Here is a 26,844-nt window from a genome sequence, read left to right as displayed (position 1 = left end):
TGTCAAATAACACAACACTTTGAACAGAGCTCTGTCAAATTCGTTTGAAGTGGGCCTGGTGTCGAGTTTGGCAGGTGAATGCCTCCCTACAAACAAAGTGACACAATTTCCTCATGCACCTATGTCAATGAGAAGCAATTTCCCACTACAGATTTACTTTGTTTTACATGAAACATTAGCTTAGACGAAAATATATGTTCCGCACTTACGAACATAAAATCATGTTCAACCCACACCTTACTCATTGTTGTTAGACATGTTATTTTCTGGTTAGCGCTTTGATTGGTAGAGAATCAAAGCATAAACAGGTTTAGAACAGAAACAATTCTGGAGAAATTCTAGTTAAGAAAGAAGAAAGACTTCCTTCATTCCACTGACATTTGATTTTGAATGCCATCACGAACAGAAAGCAAACAAAAACGTACACTGATGCAGGTTTATAGAGAGGCAACGCTAATGCAAGCAAGACTAGCACAGAGTAAGACAAAGTGCCAACAAAAACTGAGTTCTTCTAAACGATCTCCATTACTTACCCAAATCTTTGGATCCTTGACTCTCACTGGCCAGCTCACCCATTCGTACCAGGGCATCAAAGTAGCCTTTTGCAGCAAATGTCACATCTGAAGACACGAAGAGTAAATCAGCAGTTAGTTTAAAGGTTTCCAAAAAAAACAACTTTTCACATTTGAAAGAAGTATATATAGTTGGTTCAATTTATTTTACAAATATATTTACTAAGTTTCTGTGTAGGACATTAGTAAAGAATGTATCCATGTATCTGTGTAGATATTTTTTTTCCCTTTTTCTTGGTAGTTAGGTATTTTGATAAGTTAAAGAGATAACCTTAATTTCAGATTACATACTACACCCAGTTCCATTGTTGATATATGAAATATGACCTCTGATTAAACCCAATTCTGAGCAGCTCCCAAAATCAAATAATGGGACTATACAAAATGGAAGTTGAAGACTGAACTATGCAATTGTGTTTCAAAATAACTTGAATATATTATATGGATTCATATGATCTCCACATCTGTTAAAAAGACCCACAGCATGAGCTCTTTTGCTAAATTTTGAGTGAATTTTGAGAAGTCAATCTTGAAAAGATTAACAAAAAAAGCTAGATTGCAGTAAATCGATTTGGCTAGTCTCAGTCAAAAATCTAATATTAATCAATCATTGCGAGTCAAAAATCAAGCCAAGCATTTTTCCTACTGAGGCTCATTTCAATGTGAGAGCAACGGGTAACAAAGACATCAATAATGGCTCTAAGAAAACATTATAGCTCTATTAAGGAAGCAGCAATAGTGACTGTTAACCACATGCTGTTACCTGGCATTTTTATGTCTTCCTTTTCGTTTAATCTCTTTTGTGAAAAGGCAGACACCCTTACTTGTGGGAGACCACTGATTGAAGAATGAATTACAGCTCATAGAGTTCCTTACAAAGATTCCAGCTGAGGATGGTGAAGATGTGAGTGTAGGGATTTGCCAACTCTGTGGCAAAGCCCCTTCAATATGCTAGACTGAAGGGAGTTATATATGAAAAATGATGTTCCTCTCTGGTACCGATTAAAGTTAGAGACAGATGTGTTCTGCAAATGATTTATCTCCACTTCTGATTTGTGTTTTATCAAATCATATAGAAGCACAGAATTTTACAAACATTTTCAATGAAAATGTCTCAGCAGTGTCTAAAAGTGCAACAAGCTACAAAATATTCATATTAGCTTGTGTTGCTCATAGTAAGTAGCTTGGTCACTGAGCAGTAAATCCCATTGTTTTTCTGACATGCAATTGCAACTTGTTGAGGTGGATCTTGTGCACTTCCCAGATGAAAGCTCAAGAAGGAAGCCAACAGCACTTAATTCTGATTCTGTGTTTTCTGCTTCAGTTTGTAACAGTGACGATGCTGGTAGAAGTTTGTTCTGTAACCGATTGGTTGTTGGTCAGTCCATCTCAGTCACCCTGTTCTTGGGCAAGACAACTCATCTGCCTCCAGCAAATATTGAGCAAATGCTGCTCAACTTTTGTTCAAGATTTTACACAAATATTTTTTTTTTCTTTCAGGACTAAATAAAGAATCAGCAAGGTTCCAAAGAACAATAATCAGTTGAATCCCCTTGTTGAAAATGTTCATGTACTGCCAAAAAGGTCGTGTCGGGTGGATGCAAGTTTCCGTCCAGCTGCCCAAGGGGCTTCTCCAATCTCTGGGAAATAATGACTGCTGCTTTTGAAGGTGAATTCAGCAGCAGTACAGTTGACAGATTGGACCCAAGCCTGGAAACAGCTGTCAGGTGTAAGACACATTTACAACAATAGAATGACAGGGACAGGCTAATTCTAACAGACAGATGTAGACACTCCACCACAGAAGAAGTCTTCTAAGCTGATGGACATATGCTAATGTTGGTACCAGTTACAGCTGGACCAGCTGTAGAGGACGGTATGCCTGCTTCCACCTTTGTTGCACAAGGCTATTTTTTAAAGCCACACAGTTCCTGGGCTTGCCTTGTTGTGGAATGTGTGTATGAATGCATGACAGCTTATAGTGGTATACACTTGCATGCCACAGAGTTAAAACAGATTTTCCAGCAACAGACACTCTTGCTGATGCCTCAACGCCTGAAGAATGTGGAATATCAAGTGTACAGTTAAAAGAAAGCACAAAGCTTGGACCTATATTAACAGCACCAGCAAAAAGCATGGTGAGGGGTCCAAAACAACAGATGGACAGATGGGATTACCAGACAGTATGATCAGAGCTTGTTGCAAAGACCCATCACTAAACCTTCACTCTGAAGAACTGTAAACAACATTTCAGTCAGGACACAGGCCATCCTTGTCTGGTCACTTCAATATATATTTGAGTATGTGCTTTAGTGCACAGTTTAATGTGTTTTTTTAGACCTGTTAAGGACTATGTAATTAGTTGACTTTCTGTGGGTTGTTAAAAAAAAAAAAAGTAGAATACACCCACCTTCAGATCCTGAAAGCCTACAAATGAAACTCTTTTGGCATTGGCAGTGTTAAATAATTTCAGAGATTGCACCATATGGATAGAAATGTGTCCTCCCAGAGCTGCTAAGTCCCTTGGGTTGAATCAGTTCTGCAAAGTGGGTCTTTAATGGCTCAGCGAACCCCTACCAGTCTGTTCCCATGGCACATAACGGTCAGGATTATTTATTGTACGTGTAAGGGAATAGGAATGCTGGCCTGGGAATGGAGGAAATTCTCTAATGCTTTGGCCAGTTTAACTTGTGAGGGCTGGGGTTGTGTTAAGGTTCAGGGGTGTTTAGAAGGAAAACTCTTGTAGCAATGTAATCCAAGTACAAATCTCAGATCTCAAAAGACCATTGTGGAAAGTCTATTGGCACAAATCTGGCTGCTAACAGAGAGCTGTCCTTTCTTTAGCATTTTGTACTTTTTTTTTTCCCCCTTCCAAATTAAAGGATACAAGAAGTGGTAGAGTATAGTGCAACTCATTATAAGGCCTGGCCATAGTGTATGAGGACAAAGATAATCTAGCTTTCATGAAAAACATGAAGACAGATAGATGAAGTACAGGTACATGAAGAGAGAATGCTAGTGCTGTCTTGGCTGAGTGCCTAAACCTGCAGTGAAGTGCAGAAAAAAAAAATGAATGAAGGAAAAGAAAGGACTCACTGGCGAGGGCCTTCTCATAGTTCTTCCCCATGGCAACAAAGTTCCGTAAGCAGGGGTTGAACTGCTCCATGATGGTCTGAAAGAAAAAAAAAAAAAAAACACCACATTGTTGGAGGATGAAAGCCTCACTTATCACTACAACAGGGTCAAGAGCACAGAGGACGTTTGCCTCGCTCTGCTCGCTTTGTTTCTTTCACTAGCCTCCTTCCTTAAAGCCCACAAAAATCAGTTTTACAAAGAATAAAAGCATTTAAACCACAAAAAAGCTGGATCTTTACAGGGTGCATATTAAAAAGGCAATTTCCAACTTGAAAGTATGCTATGGTTTCAAACACTGTCAAATCCTCAAACATTTCAAATAACTTTTTCAGGATTTCAAATTCCTTTTAAAAGCAAAGAATTGGGATTTCTCAAGTTTAATATAGTATCAAGTAAGACTCTCCTCGTCCAACTACAGCTGCATGCTGTCAGGCAAATGTGTTTTTACTGGGTGAGGGTAATCTTCCCAACAACTATGTACTTCTTCTGTGTTCTGGCTGAAACAGAGATTTCAGGTTTGTACTTGAAACATAAACTTATGTTATTAATGCATTTACCTTTTAAATTTAAATGTAATCTTCATGTACTCTCGTTTTTGTCTTTGAGACACCTTAAATTGTTTAAACTCCATAAAAAGTATGAAACATGGCCTTCCTCAGTGCATGACACCAACTGGTTTTCAACCTTAAGTTTAGAACCATAGACACATAAAACCATTGGCATGAGAACTTAAAATGGCTGATAATGGTCATGCAGCTTAAAAGCCAACACATCTTTATCAGTTCTACATGAAATTAAAACCTACAGGTAAATGTATTGTAATTTTATTTTACAACAGTGACATATTTAATGTTATTTTAACAACAATGATAATAATGCCTGTATTATCATATAAATGAAATGCAATTTAAAATCACAATGCATGTTTGTGGTTATACGTCAGAGCATTATTCCATTCCATGCCTATTCACAAGGACATACAAGCTGTGCTAGAGTCTGAGAGTCAAGTGTACAGGGCTCTGTAATGGTATCCACACCCTTTGTCAGTTTTCTATTCTTGAACTCTCAACTATGAAATTAAAATGCAACTGCAAAGAAAATAAGTACAGCACCTTAAATTGGGTATCATGTAGCATAGTGTGTTGTTTTGGTGAAGCAGGATCAACATATTTTTTTCTGAGGTGTTTAATGTGTTGACTCATCAGCGTTTCTTGATGCGATTGCAATTAGCAATAAATAAAACCTATTTAAAGCAGGAGTGGTACACTGCATCGCTGCAGATAAACTGAACTGCAAAAGAAGACAGTCTTGATCCCCGAGAAAGGAGAATACCTGACTCTCACCGCAATAGTTTCCTGTGCTTCTCATCTACCTCTCCTCTCCTTCCTTCTCCTGCGCTCCTCCAGGACTTCTTCCAATTAGTTGGTCCCTAGTCAAACACTCAAGAATAACCCGAGGACAGAAAGACAACCACAATAGTGCTGCAGCAGTAACAGCACCAACACAAACCATCAATACTGTGGGAGAAAGCTTAATCATCTACTTCTTGCCCTAAATCCAGACAATGGCAAAAAGAATATGCAACGTGTCGTCGTTGACAACCTGAAACAACCTCATAAGTTCATCCTCCTTCCTCAGTTAGCTTCAGCACTTTGTTTGTTCCTTTGTTTTTCCTGTCCCCTTTGTTTTTAATGAGAGGCAAGAGTTTGATCAAACCACATGTTTCTGTGTATGCCCACTGTATTGTAAAGAGCTGCAGTTCAGGTGGCCTGAGTGCTGCATAACCCACCTACAAAATAAATATCAATGACTCACACTTTAACAACTCCACAGCTTTCATTAACAGTAAACTGCCAACAGTAACTTCTGTTATGCAGGACCCGATTGTGCTCAAATTGAAAGTCCGGACAACACAGGCAGATTAAACTGGTTCACAGAAAGGGGAAGACAATGACCAAAAGAGGCAAAGAAATGAATACGTAGTAACTGAAATAAAAAAATGGACTGGAAGGATAATCAAGTAACCATGTTGCCTTCAGTTACAAAAATGGGTAACACTTTATTTGAAGGGGTGTGCATAACACTGACATGACACTGTCATAAACATGACAGTGTTTACCTGTCATGAACATAAAGAAGCCTTTATGAATGTTTATGACAGCTGTCCTGAAGTGTCATTCGGTAAATAATGACACTTTTAATGCAAAGTTGCTCTAAAAGTTGCATTGAAAGTCCATTAAAAATGCCAACTTTGAATGATATTGTAAATAATGACAATTTAATGCAAAGTTGGCATTTTTAATGGACTTTCAATGCAACTTTTAGAGCAACTTTGATTTAAAAGTGTCAATATTTACTAAATGACACTTAATGACAACTGTCATAAACATTCATAAAGGCTTCTTTATGTTCATGGCAGGTGTTATGTCATGTTTTTGACAGTGTCATGTCAGTCTTATGCACACCCCTTCAAATAAAGTGTTACCCAAAAATGTTGTATATATCTTAATGTAACAATTTGATACCTTGAAATTGATTTCTGTCTCTTTGAGAAGCTCCTGTTGTTAAAGACTCTCTGCCTTCATCACGTCATCATAACAGTGCTTTTCATTATGCATTTTTCCATTAATTTATATGATAACCTCAACAGACTCCCAGTTCCACCAACTGTTAGCTAATTGCTGCTGCCGCCTGTCTGGAAGAGCTGAGTGGAGAAGACGTGGGGGAAGGGTGCTGGAGACTTAATTTTGTCCAAAAGTGAATAACAAACAGCTCTGAGATGTGCTACAAGACAAACTATCAGTAATCCACATCATATTAGAAAGTAAATTTAGCTAAAGTTTGCCTAGCATTTCAGCAAATGGCTCTGAATGAAAACATATTTTGGTGTTGTCAATATGTGGATTATTTTAAGCGGTACATATCAATCAGACGTGCTTAGAAACCAAAAACTCTTCTGCAGAAACTCCTGCGGGGACAAAACATCTGTGGCTGCCAAGAAAACTGGCAAACAGAAACTTGAGGATTTAGAACGTCACTGGTAGGCGACTTAATGTTGATGAAACCTATCCTGTATGGGACATCCTTAACAGGAAAGGCAGCATTTTTTCTGTAAAGGCAGTGTCACAATTAGAACAACCATTTCTGCACTCAATGAATATTTTACTGTTTCATATCATGTTTTTTCTGTTTTGTTTTGAGGTCTTTTGTTATTGTGAGTTTGCTTTAAATGGCCTAATTGTATTTGAGCATCTGTGATTCAAAATCTAAAGAACTTAGATTTAATCAAATCTGAGCTGGATAATTGTATACTATGAAAAAAACAAAACAAACAAAAAAACAACAACATTTACCTGTTCAGCTTTCGCTACGTTTGTGAAACCAGTGAAAAGGGCAATTTTTGACAGTCCTTACAGGGGATAAGAACTACATCAAACTTGAACAGATTATGTATTTTTTTAAAACACAATTTGCAAAAACAAATAATCTGCAAAAATGTAAGGACATACCAAAACTCTTGATGAAAGCAATACAAAAATAATTTTAAAATGTGGTGTATTTCAATTAAAAAAATGGGGAAAAAAACAAAAACAAAACACCTTCAGTTAGGACTCCACATACATCCCATTTATTATCACTGTATTAATATGTGCAATATTAATATTCCAAAGAAGTGCCATAACTCCGACACTATTTATGCAAGTACTATGCATACAGGCTTTCTATGCCAGTAAAACATGAAAAAAAAAAGGTTTGAGGATAATCTGGCAAAATCTGAATTACAACCCATTTTTTTATTTTTAGGAGTTGTCGCCTGATAAAACACTGTCATTAAAACAATGTGGTTCAGATAGAAGTAATACATTCATGTTTTTGCCCAGTAGTTTAATAAATTCCTGCCTGGGGTCTACTTTTCAAACAAAAGCATAACATTGAGACAGTAAAGTTGTTATTTATTTATTGCAAGTTATATCGTCATTGCAGGATTTGTATGTATTCGTATCGTGCAGGCACACTTCCACTCTTGATCACAAAATATTAGCAGATGAAGTCAAGTCATCTTTTACTTTGGTAAGAAGTTAGAAATCCAAACATTTGTAATGTACCAGTTGTAATTGTAAAATGTCAGTGTTGATTGCAAAGATCACTATGAAACAACTTGCATTTGAACACATCTCCTCACTCATCTATAGGGGATTTGTGCATCATATTCTGAAACAATCGGAGAACTCCAACTCAGTGGTTAAATGTGCTTGTATAAATAGTAAAACTGATCACAAAAAGAAAAAGGCATCCCTTAAAAAAACTTGATAGGATTTTTTTTTTTCTTTTTCAAACAAACTCAATGAGTAGGAAGAGACAAAACATCGCGTGTGCAACACAAATGCACTTATTTAGGCACCTACATTAATACAAAAACTATATAATAGAATGATGTTTTAAATGGGTGGGAGGATTACATAAAAACGCAAGTCCCAGTGAGCCATCATTACAGCACTCTCTCCCACTGAAGAGGTTAAAGGTAGCTGACACGAGCCTTGCTGCCTTTCTTGTGCAAACTGCAAACAGGCTTCCTGATCCTCAACCAGGGAACAAACAAAAAAAAAGCACTAATAAATGCAACTACAGGACAAGCCTAATCATACAATTACACGATGGCTCACAGATAAAAAGTATTATATAAGAGACAAAATTACGATGCGTTTTCACATGCCATGCAGTAGAGAAAGGACAAGGAGGCAATCAGTCTTCATTTCCTGTCATTGTTGCTAAATTTGTCATCCCAGTTCTCCTGTACTACATTGTTACTCTAATTGTAGACGCTAATTGGGAAAATGGGGCCAGGAGACACTTGAGGTTGTATGACATGGTGGAAAGAGGAAAGGAAGTGGGAAAAATTAAGAAATAATGTGGAGTATATCCACTTCCACGTCCTTTTGTATCATCTGTCAGTTTAAAAAGAAAAGAAAAAAAAAAGAATTATGGCATCCTCCATCATTCCCGAGGATGAAATTCACTTATTAGAACTAAGGTCAAAAATTAAAGCAGACAATTGAAAGAGGGCAAAGAAATGTGTTCTGCAAAATTAATCAAATGATTGTCTCAGTGCTGAGACGTAAAAGAAAGAAAGAAAAAAAAAGAGACATTTCAACTAGAAAGGCTGTAGATACATGAAACGTTAGGGTTGAAGCAATTTTACCCTCACATTCAAACTAAATTAATTTGTAAGAAGCAGCTGAAACAAGGTCAAAACATCTTAAGTCAACGACAAATTCAGTCTATGGAGCAGTCACTCCTCTCCGCTCAGTCTTTCTGCTCTCCCCTGTCACACATTTACACCTTCACACACACACAAATATAATGACATGCTAAGGGGGCAATTTGAAAGTAACACCAGCTGATTAAAACCAGGGGCACTCACACACTCAAACAAGCCTAGATCACATCATCTGTTCAGTTGTGCCCTTCCCTCGCTCCTTTTTTTTTTTTTTTTTTCATTAAGCCTTCAACATAATCCATTCTCCCAGGCCTGAAAAACCCCCTGATCAGGTGAAGAAAACACTCCTGACTAATATATTTGTCTGACTGCAGAGACCTGTCATGCGGTGAACGGTAAAAAAGGCAGCAGAGGCTAATGAGGTAATTTACAGAGAATGTAAAGAAAGACATTGACATGCAGATTCACAAACATACAGATCATTTTTAGCGATAGAAAAGAAATGAAAGATTAGAACACGCCTTAAAAGGAAGAGCTGCATTTCCAAGTGACCTAGTCAGCCTTCTTGGCAAAGTGCATTGAATCAAGATCAGACATGTCAGGGCTGCTATTACCATTCGGCAAGATGGTTTGAGGGAAAACCTTGTGTTGCCCGAGCAACTGAATCCAGGAGTAAACACCTCCAACAAAACAGCCACATAACGACAATTTTGATGATGGAGTCTACCAAAATCTGTAGGGTGATATACAGTTATAAACAAGTATTTAGATACAAAATAAAAGGATTGATTTACATTACATCAACCTAAACTTTTACCGTCTCAGATCTGTTGGGCTTAACTAAGTTATTTTAATTTTCTAAATATCAGAATAATGAGAGATTTTTTTTCCTTTGTTACTTTCTTCAAAGTCAAAAATGTCCATACATTAATTAGATTACTAAGCCCTTAAACAATTTGGGAAACAAATTACAGATTTGTAAGCTTGTGATAAGTGAATACACAACATTGCAGGATTCCAAAAAAACAAAACAAAAAAAACTGTTTAGAAGCCTACAGGAAAATACTATGCTGGTTTGTGACAAACAGGTTGAAAATGTAATCCTACCAAAATCTAAGAAAATGCAGGTACATTTCTTACTTAAACAAGTTATATAGATAGTCTTGACAGATAATGAGGAAAAGAACAATTATAAAGGGTAAGTTAAGCTTAAATTATTTACTAAAAAAAACAAAAAAAAACAATAGCAACGCAACTTAAGTGTGCCTAATAAATACTTTGGAGAACTAAAATGTTTAATGCAATTATTACAACCTCGGGAAAGCCGGACAGGCATTTAAAATCTTGCATCAAACACAAAAAGATTCCTCAAGTTAAAGAGAAGGGGAAAATGTAAATATTTTCTAAATTACCACAGAAATCAAGAAAACCAAAAGGAATTCATGATTCTAATGCCTGAAAATCATTCTCTCTGAAACAACAGAGTGCAAGTAACAATGTGGTAATTTAGTCTTGAATAATCTAATTGTCCCAGATGTCTGGACAGGATATGAACTAATTGCTGTATGACACCGTGATTGGATTAAACGGGTTTTAGTGTCCTTCAGGAGGCAGAACGGCTGGCTTGAAACTGATAAGAGTGTGGTGGGAAAGGGGAGCAGGGGGGGGTAATAAAGTTTAAAAAAAGAAAACCTGACCAGCAACATCTGGAAAGTCCATCACAGAAACTATTTAGAAAAGGAAAAGCATATTGAAAGACAGGAAGCAGGTGATCACACAGAGCATTTATCTGCCACAAGTGAAGTTCAGCTGATCAGATGAACCACAACAAACCACACAGAAGCACTCAGTGAATTAAGACTCCCTTGCTGATTGGTATCAAGTTTAAATATGTTGTTTACAACCGGAATGGGGTACAGATTTTTTTTTTTTTTTTTTTCCAGCTTCCTTTGAGTTTGGAATTCTTTCACGATTTAGGTAATTGATTTCCTAATAATCCAGCTACTTCTATCAAGAAAAGAACAACAATATGAAATGCCAAATGAACATTTCCACTCATTTCAGCATTCACAAATATCAAGCTTGGATATCTTTTGCAGTCAAGTTATTTAGTAACTTAGAGATGAACTGAGTGGTTAAAATATAGTTAATTTTCATGCTATTTTAACAACAAGCTGCACTGAAGAAAAGCAGACAATATGTATAGAGTATATTTGGACTTTGCTAGAGGCTTCTCTGTGCCAAACTTTACAGTTATTTATTTCCATCTCTTTCTTCACCCAAGGGAATTTATTTGGTGCTATGGCCGATACCAGCTGATCACAAATAGTTTTCCCCTCGCTGTCACAACTGATAACGCCAGACTTGTTGCCATATTGGAAAGATGGAACACAGTTTGGAATGGCTGCATTCCTTATTACATTTTGCCTGAGAAAGGATAATTTAATATCAGGACCAGCTCAAAAATAGACAAGTTGCTGCTCTGAGTTTTCCTTTTATATACGAGCAAATCGCTGAGGCAGCCAATCCAACGATCCAAGATTTACAGGAAGGTTTTTCAGCGATATATTGGAATTTTCAATCAATTATTAACGAGAGAAGGTAGAAGGAATGTGGTGAACAATATGTCTGTTTGCAAACTTAGATTACTCCGAATGGTTTTAGGTACTTGCATTTATCCTGACTAAAGCACACACAGATTGCAGTTATTTCACACCAAAGTGGACTATGCACGGTGTTTGATCTGAAAGCAAACATCATGTGAATACGTTGCTTCTTCAACAAATTCAGTCAAGGGACCACATTTTAACGCTGTGAACAGAGAGAAGACATTCCTTCAGAATCACGTGCGTTTTCTTTTGCAGTGGAAAACTACAGAATCTTTCATTGTGTGACAAATTAGTCATGTCAAACGCAGACAGCCACGCAGAAGGTAGACCAAAGACTTTCAGATCTTTAAAGGGGGAAATCTTTAGTCTTATTACCTTACACCTATATCTATGCACATCAAGAAAAGACAAAATGTCAATGTTCATTCAAATCAGTAACTGAGTTTTACTGCGTGCAATATTCATTACACTCAGTAAAACATTTGAAGCACGTTTCTGATAATTTTATTATGATCTATAGAATTCAACTTCTCAGGAAATTTGATTGAAAGATGAAACCAATTTTAAACATATATGTAAAAATTGGATGTTATGGCCAAGAAAATCTTGTGAAAGACTGCTGACTTGACAGTTGTCCATCAGACACACCCAACAGTAAGCACAAACCACTAAAGGTCATTGCTGTGTCCAGGCATGTTCATGGAAAGTTGAGTGTAGTAAAAGTTGCACAAGAAAAATGGATAACTTCAGTATTGAGAGGATTGTGAAACAAAGTCACATCAATAGACTGGTGGATGTTCAGAAGTTGTCTACTGTGGTTGTTATCTGGGCTTCAAGAATTATCAAATCCATATGCGTCCCAAATTCATTCCTCATTCCCTTGTATTAAGTAATTCCTGAGCCAGAGAAAAACCCAGTGTAACAAATAGTCATGTAGCCGTGCCCAACTTGTTGCTGCACTTCATCAGCTGGCTGAAATAAGTCTTCCACTCTTCCCCAGTTTACTTAAAATGTCAAATTGTAAATCTGTACAGCAGGGTCATGAAAAACACAAATGATCATGGTGTTGCAACAAGGGAATGGCACAGCACTCTTACAGCTTTAACTTCCTTCATAAGAACACAGAAAGTTGTTATTTCACTAGGAAACAATTCTTCCCAGATGATGATGTGTTATGTCAGGAACAAGTTGCAAGAACTCCCAAATCTAGGCTTCAGGAACCAAATTATTTTTATTCCTGTTGCCCCAAGAGCGAGGTCAAGTTTCTGTTCTTTCCTCAAAGGCCACTATTTATTAAGCGGCCTTTGAGGAAACAGTTTTTTAAACCACAGTTGGCAAGCTACACGTGGCATGACTTGTCAATAGTTGCAAACAGCTGTTAAGCAGCTAGTTACCACACACCCCACTGAGCATACAATTAATATGTATTTTGTTTAATTTTTAACTAGATGCAATTAGTTACGTATGCTTATGTTACTGTACTAACAACATGCCAAAGCTAGTATAATGGGAACGTTCACTTGAAAACTTTGATTTAAATTAATTTATATATTAACTTATTTATTGTTACAGATACATAATCTTAGCTGTTGTGGATAGAAGAAATCACCTCATGTTTCTTGTTAACTTTTGTTAACCTTGAATCGGTGATATTTTTGTCACGTTTGTCATATGGTGAGCATTTCATACCAGCCCATGACTAGTATTTATAAATTAATAGTTTATTAAAGCTGTTTGCACAAAAGAAGATGTATAAATATTGCTACTTTATACTTCCAGGTCTTTCAGAAATTACATTAGTTGTTCCAATTTGAACACAAATAGAATTAAGATACTGCTTTCACATCAGTTGAGTCTAGCATGACTCTGTGTGCAATAAAAGAGCAAAGAAAACCCCAATGTTGCAAAACAAAGAACAATCTACATCAAAATAGGTTTTGAATAATTTCTTAAAAACATCCAATCTTCTCCTTCTCTGGCAAATTAATTAGCACCTTACACACTAGTTTTTAGACTGTAGAAATGCTGTCTGTGCAATCATCTCAGTCACCTCATGACCAGGAAGAATATGCTGAGTTATCACTTTTGACTATCTTTGGTTTACTTTCACTGCAGATGGGTAGCTCCATCTATAAACCGCTCCTAGTGTGCAATAGATCAGTAGTTATGATTTCTGTGGATAAGCAAAACTGTCGTGTTAAAACTGCCTCCCACTCTAAATAGCCCTAAAACTTTCAGCCCTTTTCCTTTTATCACTGTGGAAAAAGCTAAAAGGTACAATTTTAGCTGATTCAGTCACAACTTGACAAAACATTAAACTTTATAAGTGTGTTTGGCCCCAGTAGTCTCAGAGGCCTCAAGTTGAGGAAAAATCAAGTTGCCTTAAAATTTACTTCTATTGTTCCTTCTTCACCTCTTCACCTTTTGGTGCCACTGCACAACAAATTATTTACCCATAAGACCTGCCATTTACTTTTTTCACTGCCTTCCAAAGACAGAGTAACCCCAAAAAACACCTTAGCATCACTCAGCTAACCTAATACAGAAAGGCTGGTATCTATAGCAACCAAGATCCATACTTACTTTAGAGCTTTAGTTCTTTATCCAGAAAAATAAAAAGTCTATTCTGTAGAGGAGATCACAGGATCTCTCTGTAATTCTCTCAAAATTGACCAACCTGACCATTGTTTTTAAACTTCAAAGAAAAAAATGTGGTTCATAATTGATGACTAAGTTTTAATTGTGTCATAGGCAAGACAAAAGATATCAGCATATTTTATTTAGTATGACAATTTCAAAGTCTTTAGAAAAAAGGTTCCTGTTAACTATGGATGATATTTAAGTCCTTGTAATTTTTTATTTATTTTTATCACAATGCAAGGTGGACAGAAAACGGTTCTAATATTTAACAAAAATTAACTATAAAAACATGAGGGGCTTTCAAGCTAGGCTTCTTGAAGATCAGTCTTTTTAATCAACTGTTCAGTACACTTTAAGACAGCATGAGGTTTATCTAATCCTCAACAACCATCTTTTCTGCAGGTTTTTAATTGTCAGCGTGCAAGACTTATGAAATATTTAAATGTAGTTTCAATTAAAAAAAAAATGCCATAGTGTTTGCGTGGGTATCCATGCAGAATTACCTCCTTTGTGGAGAGTAGCAAGGCTTTTGTTGCTTACTCCACTTGCAAAATGCGTGTAAAATAGTGTGGTCAGTGTTGCCCAAAGTGGCAGCCTCCGTCTCAGACATGGACACAGTTGCCACAGGCATGTTGACGTTCAGTTTATGACCCTTTCCATGAAAGGCCATTGTCCACTGCACTTACTAGAATTTTCCGTCTCTGTTCCTCCTTCAGTCTATAATTATAGTTTCTCCCTCTTCAGTAATTAGGGACTTCAACAAGGATCTGGACTGTCTCCATCTATTTTCCCCCTCTCTATCTTTTTCTCCCACCCACAGAAAAGTGTTATTTTTTTTCAAGCACAGCAACATTCATGTTCGTTATAGTGTCATTTCAGACAACAGCCACATTCACAACGTGACTCCGAATCAACTGCATGCATCGTGATGGTTATGAGGCTTCTTTGCAGCCTGTACACAGTTAGTACTGCCAGTCTCTGCCCTTGAAAAAGCAACGCTGAGTAAAAGAAAAAGAGAAATGTCTCTAAACCATCCGCCCCCAGACGTGCAGAGAAGGTGGGTGTGTAGAGCAATAGTCCTCTCTGCATCGCAGTCAAAGGCACAGAACAAAATCTGCTCTTCCACAAGCAATGAAGATTATGAAGCCTCCTGCAGTGGATAATGCAATCATCTCAAAGCCCCAGGCTTCAGCAAGCATCAACTTGTTGAGGCACTATATTCTGGAAGCAGATGTTATGGAGCTCGAGTCGCTTCAGACTCTTTTAAATCTTGTATTATTAAACAAGCAGTATCTGATGTGACCATACTCTGCCAGAGCAAAAAGAAAGGCAAATGAACCTCTGGGTTACGTCTTCATGCAAGCAACTCCAAACAACTTCTTCATGAGAGTCCACAGGATCAGCGCTGTATTTATACAACAGGCCAGCCCTGTTTATATCAGACCCATTTGGGAGCTTTCACGAGGAATTTTAGCATCCTCGTGAAATCTCTTCAAATGAAGATGTGCGTGTTTGTAAAAGATCAAGTGGTGGCTCCCCAGCACCCCTTCAAAAACAAAGAGTTCTTTGACAGGACAGAAACACACAAGAATAATGGCACATTGTTGCCAAGAGACCGCCTGTTTCGATGTAGTTCTCTTATCAACAAAGTATGGTTGATGTGACAATAGTGAAACTCATGACAATTTTGCAATCAAGACCCAAACTATTACATAATACAGTAATTGTTCACTTCATTAGTAACACCGTGTTGGACCCCCTCTTGGTTACAAAACTCCCTTAATTCTTCATGACAGGTTAAGAAAGGTGGTGGAAACATTCCTAAGATTTTGGACCCGTATCGACATCATAGTAACAGCATTACTCGGGTTCTACAAATTGTTGGCTGCACATTCATGATGATTCCACCACATCTAAAAGGGTTCTTACTGGATTCAGATTCTGGTAACTGTGGAGGCTACTGGAGTAAAGCAAACTCATTGCCTTGATCAAGAACCCAGCTAAGATGAGCTGAACCTTGTGACAATGTTATTCTGCTAGAAGTAGACGTGTGAAGCTGGTCGTGAAGGGATGGACATGATTAGCAACAATACTCATGTGGGCTTTGGTGTTTAGGCAATCCTCGGCTGGTGTTAAAGAGTCCAAAGTGTGGCAAGAAAATATCTTACAAACCCTCACACCACCATTAGCTCATACAAGGCAAAATAGATTAAAACATTCATAGATATTTGACTAAACTATCCACTGTTTTCCAGGTTGTGTTGACAATCAGGGTGTGGTAATGCATGGGAAAATGTGAGCTGTCCCGAGGGTTGCTAGAAGCGAGTCGCACCCTTCTATTGCCTCACCTGCCGAGGGCGTGTTTAAATCCTGCACTGCATGTATTGGGGATGGAAAACAATGTTTCTTCTGACAAACACTGAGTAAATACAAGAAAAAAAAAAAATTCCTCTACAGGGCGTGTTGGGTCACTTTGCCTCAGTGTAGCCTTCCGTTTGGCTCACCGTAATAAAAGTTTGTGAACCCACACTCGGCCCTATTCTCCCTCCTGAGATTCTGCTTTAATTAATCTGTTTGCTCACTTTAAGCAAGCCAGGTCATCGCTCAGACTTCATCCGTCCGTTTCGTAAGAGGCTTGACCTGAAGCACCACCCTATACAGACATGACCAGCTGGCGGAGATGACAGTAGTGCAGACACACACCAACAGAGTGTCAGTCCTAAGTATCCGTCTCACCAAGTCAGCATGGGGATAACTAGATGCAAGCCGCCATGTCTGGGGCTGCCTGCCTGCCTACAAGAAGGAGGGGAACTCAAGTCAATAAAGGATCATGAAAAAATTGCTGGGTTTCCCGTGCCAACTCCCTTGCTGATCAAGATCATCTCAGAAAGCTTAGGTGTGCCCAGTGCCTTTACCGAAAGCACAACGCTTGCAGGGAGATTCAAAATCCCTAGTCTCACCCTACTAAACACACACACACACAAACACACACACACACACACTGTAAACCGGGCTAAGATGAGACACATCAGCATTTACCCCCCTCATTACCCTGGCGATTACTCAGTATCTTGCCAGCTGCTTGCTGCAACTGCTTCACAGTCATCGCATGTTTTAACAACTCTCCTTCCTCAAGAGATCTTTGCTTGCATCCTATAGAATGAAAAATTACAGACATACTCAGAATGCCTACATGGCAGAGAAACTGCAAGAAAGCAGAGTTGAAAAACTAATCATTACTTCTTCACAAAATCAATGGTTTTCCACTGTGACTGATTTAATAAAAATTAGGGACTGACTTAGAAAACATTATACAATAAACATTGAATAATTATCAACCTAAAGTGCCTTATGAGACTGAGGATACATGTTCTCCAACATTTAATATAATATATATATATCAAGACATAACTTTTTGAAAATAAAAAGATATATATAATTCTGCTTGAAATTGTCTTTTAAAAATTTTTCACATTGGATTAAACTGTTTTGAAATTATGGTGATGTACTAAACTAATTGTATAGCTATTTCATTTCAGTGAGAAACTTAACTTTTTCAATTGACTTTTGTCATCTTTGATTTGCAATGAAAGAAATGCAATAATAAAGCCTTTATTCAGGTTTTGCTTCTCCACTTTGTGTTGATCACATCATTGGAAGAACAGGCTCCAAAGATTTCCCTCACAAATTAGGATTTTTTTTTTCTATTTTTAAGACATACCCCAAAATGCAAAATTATGAATGGAATAAATATCAAATAATGCGTTATTTACTCACGATACCAAATACATACTTCCAATAAAATTTTCCTCCAAAGACTTTATAGAATTAAACAGAGTGGTTTACTACTAAACAAACAAACAAAAGAAAACAGGGTGAAGTAGACACATTTTTATTAAACACATTTGGTGGCAGTTCTTAGTTACGATGCATGCAGTAAATATGTTGAATCTGATTTTTTCAGTATTTGACTTGCTGAACACAATCCCAAATGGTCAATTTCTGATCTATGACTAATTGACTAATGTATCTCAAATATTTACATTTCTGCTTTGCATAGTTTAGATTTACAGTTTTAGCAACACCAAAAAAAACAAAAAAAGTGCCATGTTTTTTAAAGATTAATCTTAGGGTATCGGTCAGTTTTCTTCAACTATTTGTATCACTGATTATATCTAGAATTCCCTCTTTACCCATTTACTTCCCGCATCAAATTATTTTAAAAAGTTAAATACATTTAACAAGCAGAAAAAACAATGAAAATTAATAATTTAAAAAAATTGAATCTCACTATTTTATGTTTTTAAATTGAAAAAAATTTATTTTTTTTTTAATCTTGCAAGGGTGTTATTTGCCACTGGGTCAGGTCCCCAGAGTAGGAGAGGGACTGCCTTACCACTCCGCTGCCCCACAGAGTTCCTGCCTGTCAGGGCTCTGACGGGGTGCCTCCTCCCCAGTGACAAAGGTTCACTGCTGCGTTTGCACTTGAATGAACAAAATTTACACAAAACCTCAACTGACCCTAAGAGGAAGACCTACCATAGTCCTTGATAAACCCACATCACTACAAGAAAAGGAATAATCCTTCCAACTCTGGAAAATTGTACGCTAATCAAAGCTTCCAGTCATCAGTCTCAATACCAACATTTGCCATACGTTTCAGCCATTTTTGTTTAATGGATCAGGTTTTAAATGTGCAACAAAAACAGAAAAATTGAAGACAAGGAAGGATGTAGAGCTATATTAAAAATAAAATTGTGATATCCGTTTCGATGGGATCGTTAGTACCTTTTGAAAATAACCTCTACGCAGGTATTACACATGCATTTCACTAAGCCCATATTTCTTAAAATTGTTTTGTTATTCATCTGATGTAAATTCCTAGTCCATAGCTGTCCTGTTTTCAATAGATGTAAGGAGAAATTATCATAATTAACAAAACTAAAGGCTTGAAAATGTCAGTGTGTAATTAATCTGCATAATGTGTTTCATAGAGAGCTAAATTACTGGAATAAATTAACTTTACAGCAAAAATCATTTGTCTGAAATGATGGATTCAGCCAATAGGACTGGAATAAAGTTTGGACATCTTAAAAAAAATAATAAATGAAAGATACAGGACTTGAATCAAGAACCAGACTTGGTTGGAGCCAAGTCTATGTATATATATATATATATACACACACACACACACACACACGATTGTATCAGCCGTTTATACAACTACTCATCAGGTGTCATTTCATGCTGGTTCAAAGATCAGATAGCATACATCAGATAAATTAACCTACTTGACAGGACTTTTATCCTCAAGTCAAATACAATCACAACTTTTTAACCTCATTCCTGTGTTTTAGAATTAAACGGTGGCGGTCACCAAGTCCACACAGGTCTTTGTATGAAAATCAGGTTTGAGAGGAAGAGAACAAATGTTTACTTGTTGCAACAGAGACTCAACCCTCCCTGCCAAACACAGTCCTCTGGAATGCAGACTGTTCCCATTTCAAAGAACTAGGCTTCTATAAATCCACCGGTTTACAGGGACTAGCCTAACCGAACCTAAACTGTCATGAGCACAGAGGCGGACTAATTCAACAGGCCTTCATGTAACGAGACGGTGACCCTGATTTTGCAGGTTCGTGAGCAGTTTTGGCTGGAAGGTGTCGCCCTAATTAACCTGAGAAACATGGCTGGACGTCACGAAAATTACTTTTTTTTTTCTTTAAAGACTGTGAATTTGGAATATAGCAACCAACTCAGCTTGTGCGCTTTTTTGGTAGATGTTAACAAGAAAATTACCAGTGCACGTCTACGCATTTTGAATGGCCAAACAAATAAGCACAATGTACGTCTCCAAACTTTGTTCATTAGTTCAGCCTTACCTTATAAACATTTTCCGTCACGCGATGAACCTCGTCAGTGCGAGACATGGTGAAATCTTCAGCCAGGACCATAAACGGTTTTTATCGCAAAAGCGTTTATCCGAGTAAAAAAAAAAAAAAAAAAGAATAAACGAGTTAATGAACAGGTAGAAAAAGCAGGCTTGAGCTCACAGGGAGCGACACAAACGCCACCGCAGGAATATGGTTGCGCTCCCGAAACCTACAAACTAAACACACCTTCCTTCTCCGACGCTTGACAGCCCGCTGTTGCATTCACGGACCGAACCCGAATGTCGTGTTTTTCACAATCTCGAAGATATTGGGTGGTATTCAAATACTGTGCGAAGTTATCCTTAACATGACATACATATAGCACATAGAGAGAGTTATGGCTTAACCCAAGGAAATAGCCACATAACGAATAATAAGTTTAATTTCATTGCAAGTACATCGAAAGCAAAATCCCTACAGTCGTGAATGTAGCATTATCTTGTCAAATTGTAGATTTGGTGACCGCCTCACACACATATGACCAAGTGGAGACTGATCAATACACAGAAATTACAAATTTTGATTATATACATTTGATTTGTACTATGAAGTAAATGTTTTATGTAATTGTCAAAAAGTTTTCAGTTGGGCTATATGTCTGATTTATGTTCATTGGGTCATTTGGAACAATGTGTTTTAGATCTCAGTATATGTATAGTTTATCCACCGTTATTAGGCGGCTTCTCCGGTTCCAATATAACATTTCATGTGCAAACGCTGCAAGTCAAAGAGGCTTTACGAAACACCACTGGAATCTTTTTGTGCTGAACTTCACATAAAGTTCAGCACAAATCTGAATCTAGTGCTGTACATACCGTATCCCTCTCCCAAGTAACTCCCACTTTCAGCAAGCTTTTTATTTTTTTGACAATAAACACCTTCACTGCACTGATGACATTATAAAGGGGACGTAGTATATTGTCAAAATGTATTACCACAGAAAAGAAAGCAAACAATGCCCTCTTCTGGATAAATGCATGCTCTACAACTTGATAGAAAAAGTCCAAACTGTTATTTTTTTTTTTTTTTACAGCTTAGTTTATTATGTAAAACGATTTTATTTTTTATTATTTCATGGTCATTTTAAAACATCTAAAATCCTATTTTTTTTCTACATGCCTTAACCAGCACAGTGACTATGAAACGACTCCAAATTGAACAGACAGAAATGCAATATTTCACTTTATGCTCCTGTAAACTGTGTGAAAAGTCTATGTTGGATACAAATCCTCCCCTTGTTACAAAACTAAAGGGGCTTTATTTGCAGATCAGTGCTGGGTATCGCCCAGAAATCCTCTTAGGCTGCCAGCATCTCTCTATCCTCCTGCTTCCTTGCTTCTTTCCTCTCTAAAAACAAACAAACAAAAACAAATAAGAACAAAATTAAGTTTGAAACATTTTTAGAAGAGCAGAATAAAAAGATAAAGTCTACCTGTTTCAACATTAGCAGCTTCTAGTATCTCTGGTACAAGGTCAGTAGGAACCTCTGGCAGTGCTACATCTTCTTCCTGAATAAAAAGAAGAAAAGCAAAACAAAGCAAAATAAAACCATCTGGAGGTTTAAAGGAATGTTTCATTCACAAGCTAAAAAAAACAAAAAGGTATTTACAGACTTCATGAACACCCAGTTGTTGCTCATCTTTATTCTATTTATTAATAGCTTGAGGCTGAGATAAAAAACTGCTTCATTAAAAATGCTATCATAAGAATCAACCCTCAAGCACCTTGAAGTCATTAGCATAAAAAATAAACTGGTGTGGTATTCCTCAAGTAAAGCCAAAAAGGTCCATATTTTACTCATCCATCCAGAACATCTTCTTCCACAAAACCTGTTTTTATTATTTTCACGGTTCACTGCAGAATGTAGCTGAGCTTGAAAGGTGTGCATTTAAGCTGTTTTGGTTTTTTTTCCCTCCTTTTTTGCAGAAGCTGATGTAAAACTATCTCAACTGGAGACAGTGAGATTGTAAATCATACATAAAAGGGTACATGTTTTGGGGATTTTATTTTATTTTTTTTTTTTTTTTCAAGCCAAATAATTCCTGAAGTTTGGCTCTTCTTTCAAGAGATAAACTCTCATCTCGGATTGTATCTCCTGATATCTAGTTTAAATCCAGACATTTATAACCAAATCGAGTATAAGAAAAAAAAAAATGATGGGAATATATGATTCTAAGATCTGGACAGAAGATGTTTTTATTGTACCAGAGGTAAGCAAATCAAAAGTGCAAGGCAAGTTAAGCAACAGTTTAGGTTTCAGTCAGCATTAACAATTACTATTGCTGAAATTAACCCTGTGTGTGCCATAGAAATTACACCTGCCTGAATGTTTCAGTGTTTTGTTGCTTCTCTTTCCTGGATAAAGCCTCTGATGCGGCTGTTTAAAACTGAATTTAACTGGATTTATAACTGAAGTTAGGCAATACATGAACTTGTGTGTGTAATTCAAAGCAAAACATCCACAATCAAATAAAACACAATTTTTGTCAGATCTTTGGATATTCATTAAGTTTTGTTTGTTTGTTTTTTGATAACAGATAAGACATTTGTAGGTGATCAAATATGAGGGAAATGTGCTGCTCTTCTCCGGTAAGATGAACTCTACCCTAAATACAGTTATTTTCAATCCACTCAAATCTTTGAGTTTTATTTATATAATAAGAATAAATGCAGTCATTGAACCAGTGTCAACACTCAATTATGAAACATAGTCTTTTTTTTTACAGTCTGACAGAGTGTATCATTAAAAACAATTAGAGCACAATACATACTTTAATCCCCACAAATCTGCATAATTCATGATCACAATTGTTTCGGTTACAACTTGTAATTAGATTCCTACATGGCTGTGACTTGCTGAAAATCCCTCGGAAACCTATTAAAAATCTGAAATTAAATATGTAAATTAATATGAATCAGCTCTTCTCCAGAAGACGCAACCAACAGTTCAGGATCGACGTTATGGACAAATTTAGGTGGAGCGGCGAAGGGAGATGTGTGGTCGATGAGACATTTTTTAGAACAAATATAAAGTTTAACATCCATCTTAGAACCCACCTGAGTGATGGCTTCTAATTCTGCTAAAACTGCTTCTTCATCCTCGTGTGTCATGGCTCCAGCCAAAATTTCATCTATGTGCTGCAAATGCAAAATGTAGGACTTGTTGATGCATATCTGCAGTTAATTACAGGCTATCTGCACTATTTGAAGTAAAAAAAATAAAATAAAATAAAAAAAAAGGTCATTTAAAAGCAGTAAACAAATAAAACTATCCAGGAAGTGGAATCATTTGCATATAGGTTACTCTGAAGTGATTTTTTTTTTACCCTTTGATACTCAATTGATTCTTGGGTCTCATCCAGGATTTTTTCCACATCTTCTATTGACATGATCTGTGAAAAAAAGAAAACACATTGAATTTTGTTTTAAATTTCAAACTAAAATATTTGTTTTTTTCACATTCTGTCAGACTTGTGAATCCCCTAAAGCAAGGTCTAAGTATCTAAGCATGTGCAGCATTCAGAGTGATGTCGCCGAGGCTTTTCTTTAATCTTAAAGCCATTTGCAACAGCTATGTTGTTGTACCACGATCCAAAAGCCTTCTGCGCTGCTTTTTTTTTTTTTTTTTTTTTGCAGGGATCACATTATAGAAAGCATTCCTATCAGATAAAACTCTGACACAGTTACAGTGTACACTGATGGACAGACAGCTTAAGGGTGCATGAATACAACGAATGTGTAAAGGCACATTTCTAAACAGAGAACAGAAAGAAAAGAAAAAAAAAAACTAAATGTGTACCTCGTGCATGCTTTTCAGGCATTCATTGCCAATTTTAAGCCCCTCGACGACTTTCACCTCGATTTGCATGAACTCAATGTCTTGAACCTGTTGACAAATAATATATTTTTCAAAATGTAGTTACAGAGTAACTGACAAGCACACCGACAAAACAAAACGGTCAAATCAAAAATGGTGAATCGAGTTGTTTTGTCACATTTAAGTCATTTGTCAAGATTTAACAATTAGCTTAATGTTGCACAAAGATGGGGACAGAATCTGATCATTTTAAGTATGACTTTATATCCTAATAAGTCACTAACATTAGAAAACATAGCTATTTTTCAATATCACTCACTGAGATGTTTAAAACGAAAAATAAATTTAGGATGTTAATTTCAGAGTGTGAAACTTAAAATACCTAAAAGCTAAATACTACAGCAAAGCTGGTCTATTTTGAAGAATTTGACTATCTGTCACAGATCAGGTCATGCTGGATTAGGAAATGGTTTGGAAATCTCACAATTGAACAAAAACTCACTTCACTCAAGGAAATACAGACAGAAAATGAAGTCTACACCTAGTAAAGCTAACTGCATCAAAGACGCCAACTGTGTAAAAGTTAAATAAAATGCCAAACATAGTATAAACTGTGACCTTTGTTATGATTTTGTCTTTGTTTTAAAGTGAGGATAAAATCCTGTTTGACTGTCGATAGATTTCACCTCAGCGTAATCAGACAGATGTTTATATATTTTTATACAAGAAAAAAAAAAACTCACCATACGCTCTAGGTTTGAAATCTGACTCTCAGTTTTCTCTAGTAGCTGATCCTGGTAGCGTTTCTTCTTAAGCAACAGCAGTGCTTTTCTGCAACAAGTTAAAACACAAAACGCTCAGCTGTAAACGGCGGAAATAGAGGGAACACAGCAAGTGATGCCACTGGTTGGGATCTGCTACAAACTGCTGTCATTTGCATCTCGGGGTCTGCTTACTCTTTCTTGCCATCCTTTAACAGCTGCTTAGCCAGAAGACTCTCCTTCTCCAGCTGTAAGGTGATTCTCTTTTGATACTGCTTCAGTTTATCTCTCTGCTGCTTCAGTTGCTGCAAAAGTGAGCACAAACTCAGAAAGATATGTAATGGATATAATGTAGCAAGCGGTATTCCGTTTAATAAAGCCCAGATAATTTTTTGTTTAATTTTGTCCGACGATAATAGCCTTGTGCTCATCTCACGGAGCTCCCTCCTCAGCTTACCAAAATGGCTTTGTCTTGCTCCGTTACACGAGAGGATCGGCTCTTTCTCCCAAAGACGTTTCCCATTATTTAGCCACATCCTCCCTTATCGAGACACAAAATGTGACTTGTTATAGAGCATTTTGTTATAGTAATAAGCAGCCTCAAATGGCTAGCAGGCTAGCTGCTTACGCCATGCCCGCACGATTTTCGTCTTGTTTCCTACGGCAGGCGAGGAAGGACAAGGCGTCCGAGGTATGACTACGCTTCGGGATTTAAGTTTAAAATTTTTAGGTACCACTTAATCTTATGCTAAGATAATTTCTTACATAGAATATAACAGCAGCCATATGACGACATCAGTTTTCATAAAGCTAAAGAAAAAAAGAAAAAAACTGCAATGTTATATTTCAAACGACAGCACCCCCTACTGATTGATGGCTAGCACCCTGGACAGCTCCTTCTTTAATTTTTATTTATTTATTCATTCATTCATTTATTTATTTATTTTTTTTTTTTCTTAATGACTATAAAGCATGTTGTGGAGGAAATGACTAGTACTTCTCCTGTCGAGAGAATAAATTTGTGATTTTAGGTTTGTGACAAAAATTGAAATGGTTCATATGAAAATAAATGTTTTTGCAAGTTTTGCTGTAACAGTGTGAAATTGCTGGTGATAAAAGCAAGAAATGGACTATTGTTTTAGGGTTGTTGTTTTTTTTTTTTTTTTAGTGCCATTAAGAGCAATCATCTTTGCACAAAAAAAAAAAAAAATTACCCATCAGTGGTATCCTGATTCCAGTATGGTGTTATGTTCAAAACAATCAAGGCATAATTAGAAAGTGCTTCAAAGTGTTTTTTTTTTGTTCTTTTTTTAGACCTGGCAGATGTGTCAGAGCTGCAAATCTGTGTTCAACCGTGGTACAAAATCTAGAACTTCTGATTTTACCACATCTTTCTGTTGTTTCTGGCTATCTTTTGTTCAAAAAAACATGATTACAGGAAAAAATCATTGTCATTACTAGAGCTGCTGAAAAGAGCTTCACTATTTCTAAGTCTACACTATCGAAATAGAAAAGTAGCACTATTTGCTTTTGATGCAGCAAATAGTGTATTGACTATTGATTAATTGATAATCAGAAGGTGTAGGCACCTCCATGGAAGCAGGGGTTTGAGTTTCAGTAGGCTCTTGAAACTTTGTCTTAGGACCAATGGTTGATCACAGCGAACAAAGCAACGTTTGGAGAAAACAGAACATAGCAGATCAGTACAAACACATCTTGTTAACTTTTAAAAATATTCATGAGGCTTATATATGGGCTTGCTTTGTAGACTTTGGACCTTGATGGATCCTGAAAGAGGTGAGTAGAAACCTTAATGATATGGTGGTATAAAGAAGCGTAAGCTAATGATGCTAATGATGACTACATGACGACATTACGCTGTTGCTGTTGAAGACGGTTCTTCTTTTATAAGAAGGGCGAGAATGTTGTTTTTAAAGATTTTTAAAAAAAAATTTATTATTGAGAAGTGTATAAATAATTTGATGTATCCTTTTCCCTTAAGCTATAAATGCAAATAGATAATTTTGCATGGAAAGCAGATACTATTTTTCACAATGATTTGTAATCACTCATCTTATTCCCTTTTAGAAGCAAAACATTTTGGCTGATGAAAATAATGTAAATCTTCCAGGTGAATGAATAGTTTTGTCTTCAGCATA

At 36.7% G+C, this 26,844-nt stretch overlaps 2 protein-coding genes across 6 annotated transcripts in view; both read right to left on the bottom strand.

The window, feature by feature from the left end:
* Window positions 1–20,604, bottom strand: part of LOC103140931 (brain-specific angiogenesis inhibitor 1-associated protein 2-like) — a 54,808-nt gene extending 34,204 nt beyond the window's left edge. For all 4 annotated transcript variants that reach the window (XM_007556302.2, XM_007556304.2, XM_007556303.2 and 1 more), the window contains exons 1-3: window positions 20,057–20,604; window positions 3,669–3,744; window positions 534–620 (exon numbers count right to left, since the gene is read on the bottom strand). In XM_007556302.2, coding sequence (XP_007556364.1) covers window positions 534–620; window positions 3,669–3,744; window positions 20,057–20,128 — 235 coding nt within the window. In that variant the 5' untranslated portion in view covers window positions 20,129–20,604. The remainder of the gene's footprint in view (window positions 1–533; window positions 621–3,668; window positions 3,745–20,056) is intronic.
* Window positions 20,605–21,210: 606 nt separating this feature from the next.
* Window positions 21,211–25,512, bottom strand: LOC103140929 (charged multivesicular body protein 6-like). 2 transcript variants are annotated; one of them, XM_016673508.1, is made up of 9 exons: window positions 25,314–25,512; window positions 25,143–25,226; window positions 24,881–24,990; window positions 24,668–24,755; window positions 23,907–23,993; window positions 23,434–23,499; window positions 23,165–23,245; window positions 21,540–21,615; window positions 21,211–21,454 (listed from the first exon to the last, which is right to left on the bottom strand). In XM_016673508.1, the coding sequence occupies exons 2-9, from the start codon at window positions 25,206–25,208 to the stop codon at window positions 21,405–21,407; spliced, it is 624 nt and encodes a 207-aa protein (XP_016528994.1). In that variant the 5' UTR covers window positions 25,209–25,226; window positions 25,314–25,512; the 3' UTR covers window positions 21,211–21,404. The 2 variants fall into 2 exon arrangements, with proteins under 2 accessions (XP_016528994.1, XP_007556360.1); XM_007556298.2 differs by having other exon boundaries at window positions 25,143–25,510.
* Between the last annotated feature and the right edge of the window lie 1,332 nt (window positions 25,513–26,844).

The sequence above is a fragment of the Poecilia formosa genome, unplaced genomic scaffold, assembly GCF_000485575.1.
Source record: "Poecilia formosa unplaced genomic scaffold, Poecilia_formosa-5.1.2 Scaffold78, whole genome shotgun sequence".
NCBI lineage: Eukaryota > Metazoa > Chordata > Actinopteri > Cyprinodontiformes > Poeciliidae > Poecilia > Poecilia formosa.
Note: the sequence above shows the minus strand (reverse complement) of the source record. Positions and strands in the feature narration are given on the sequence as shown.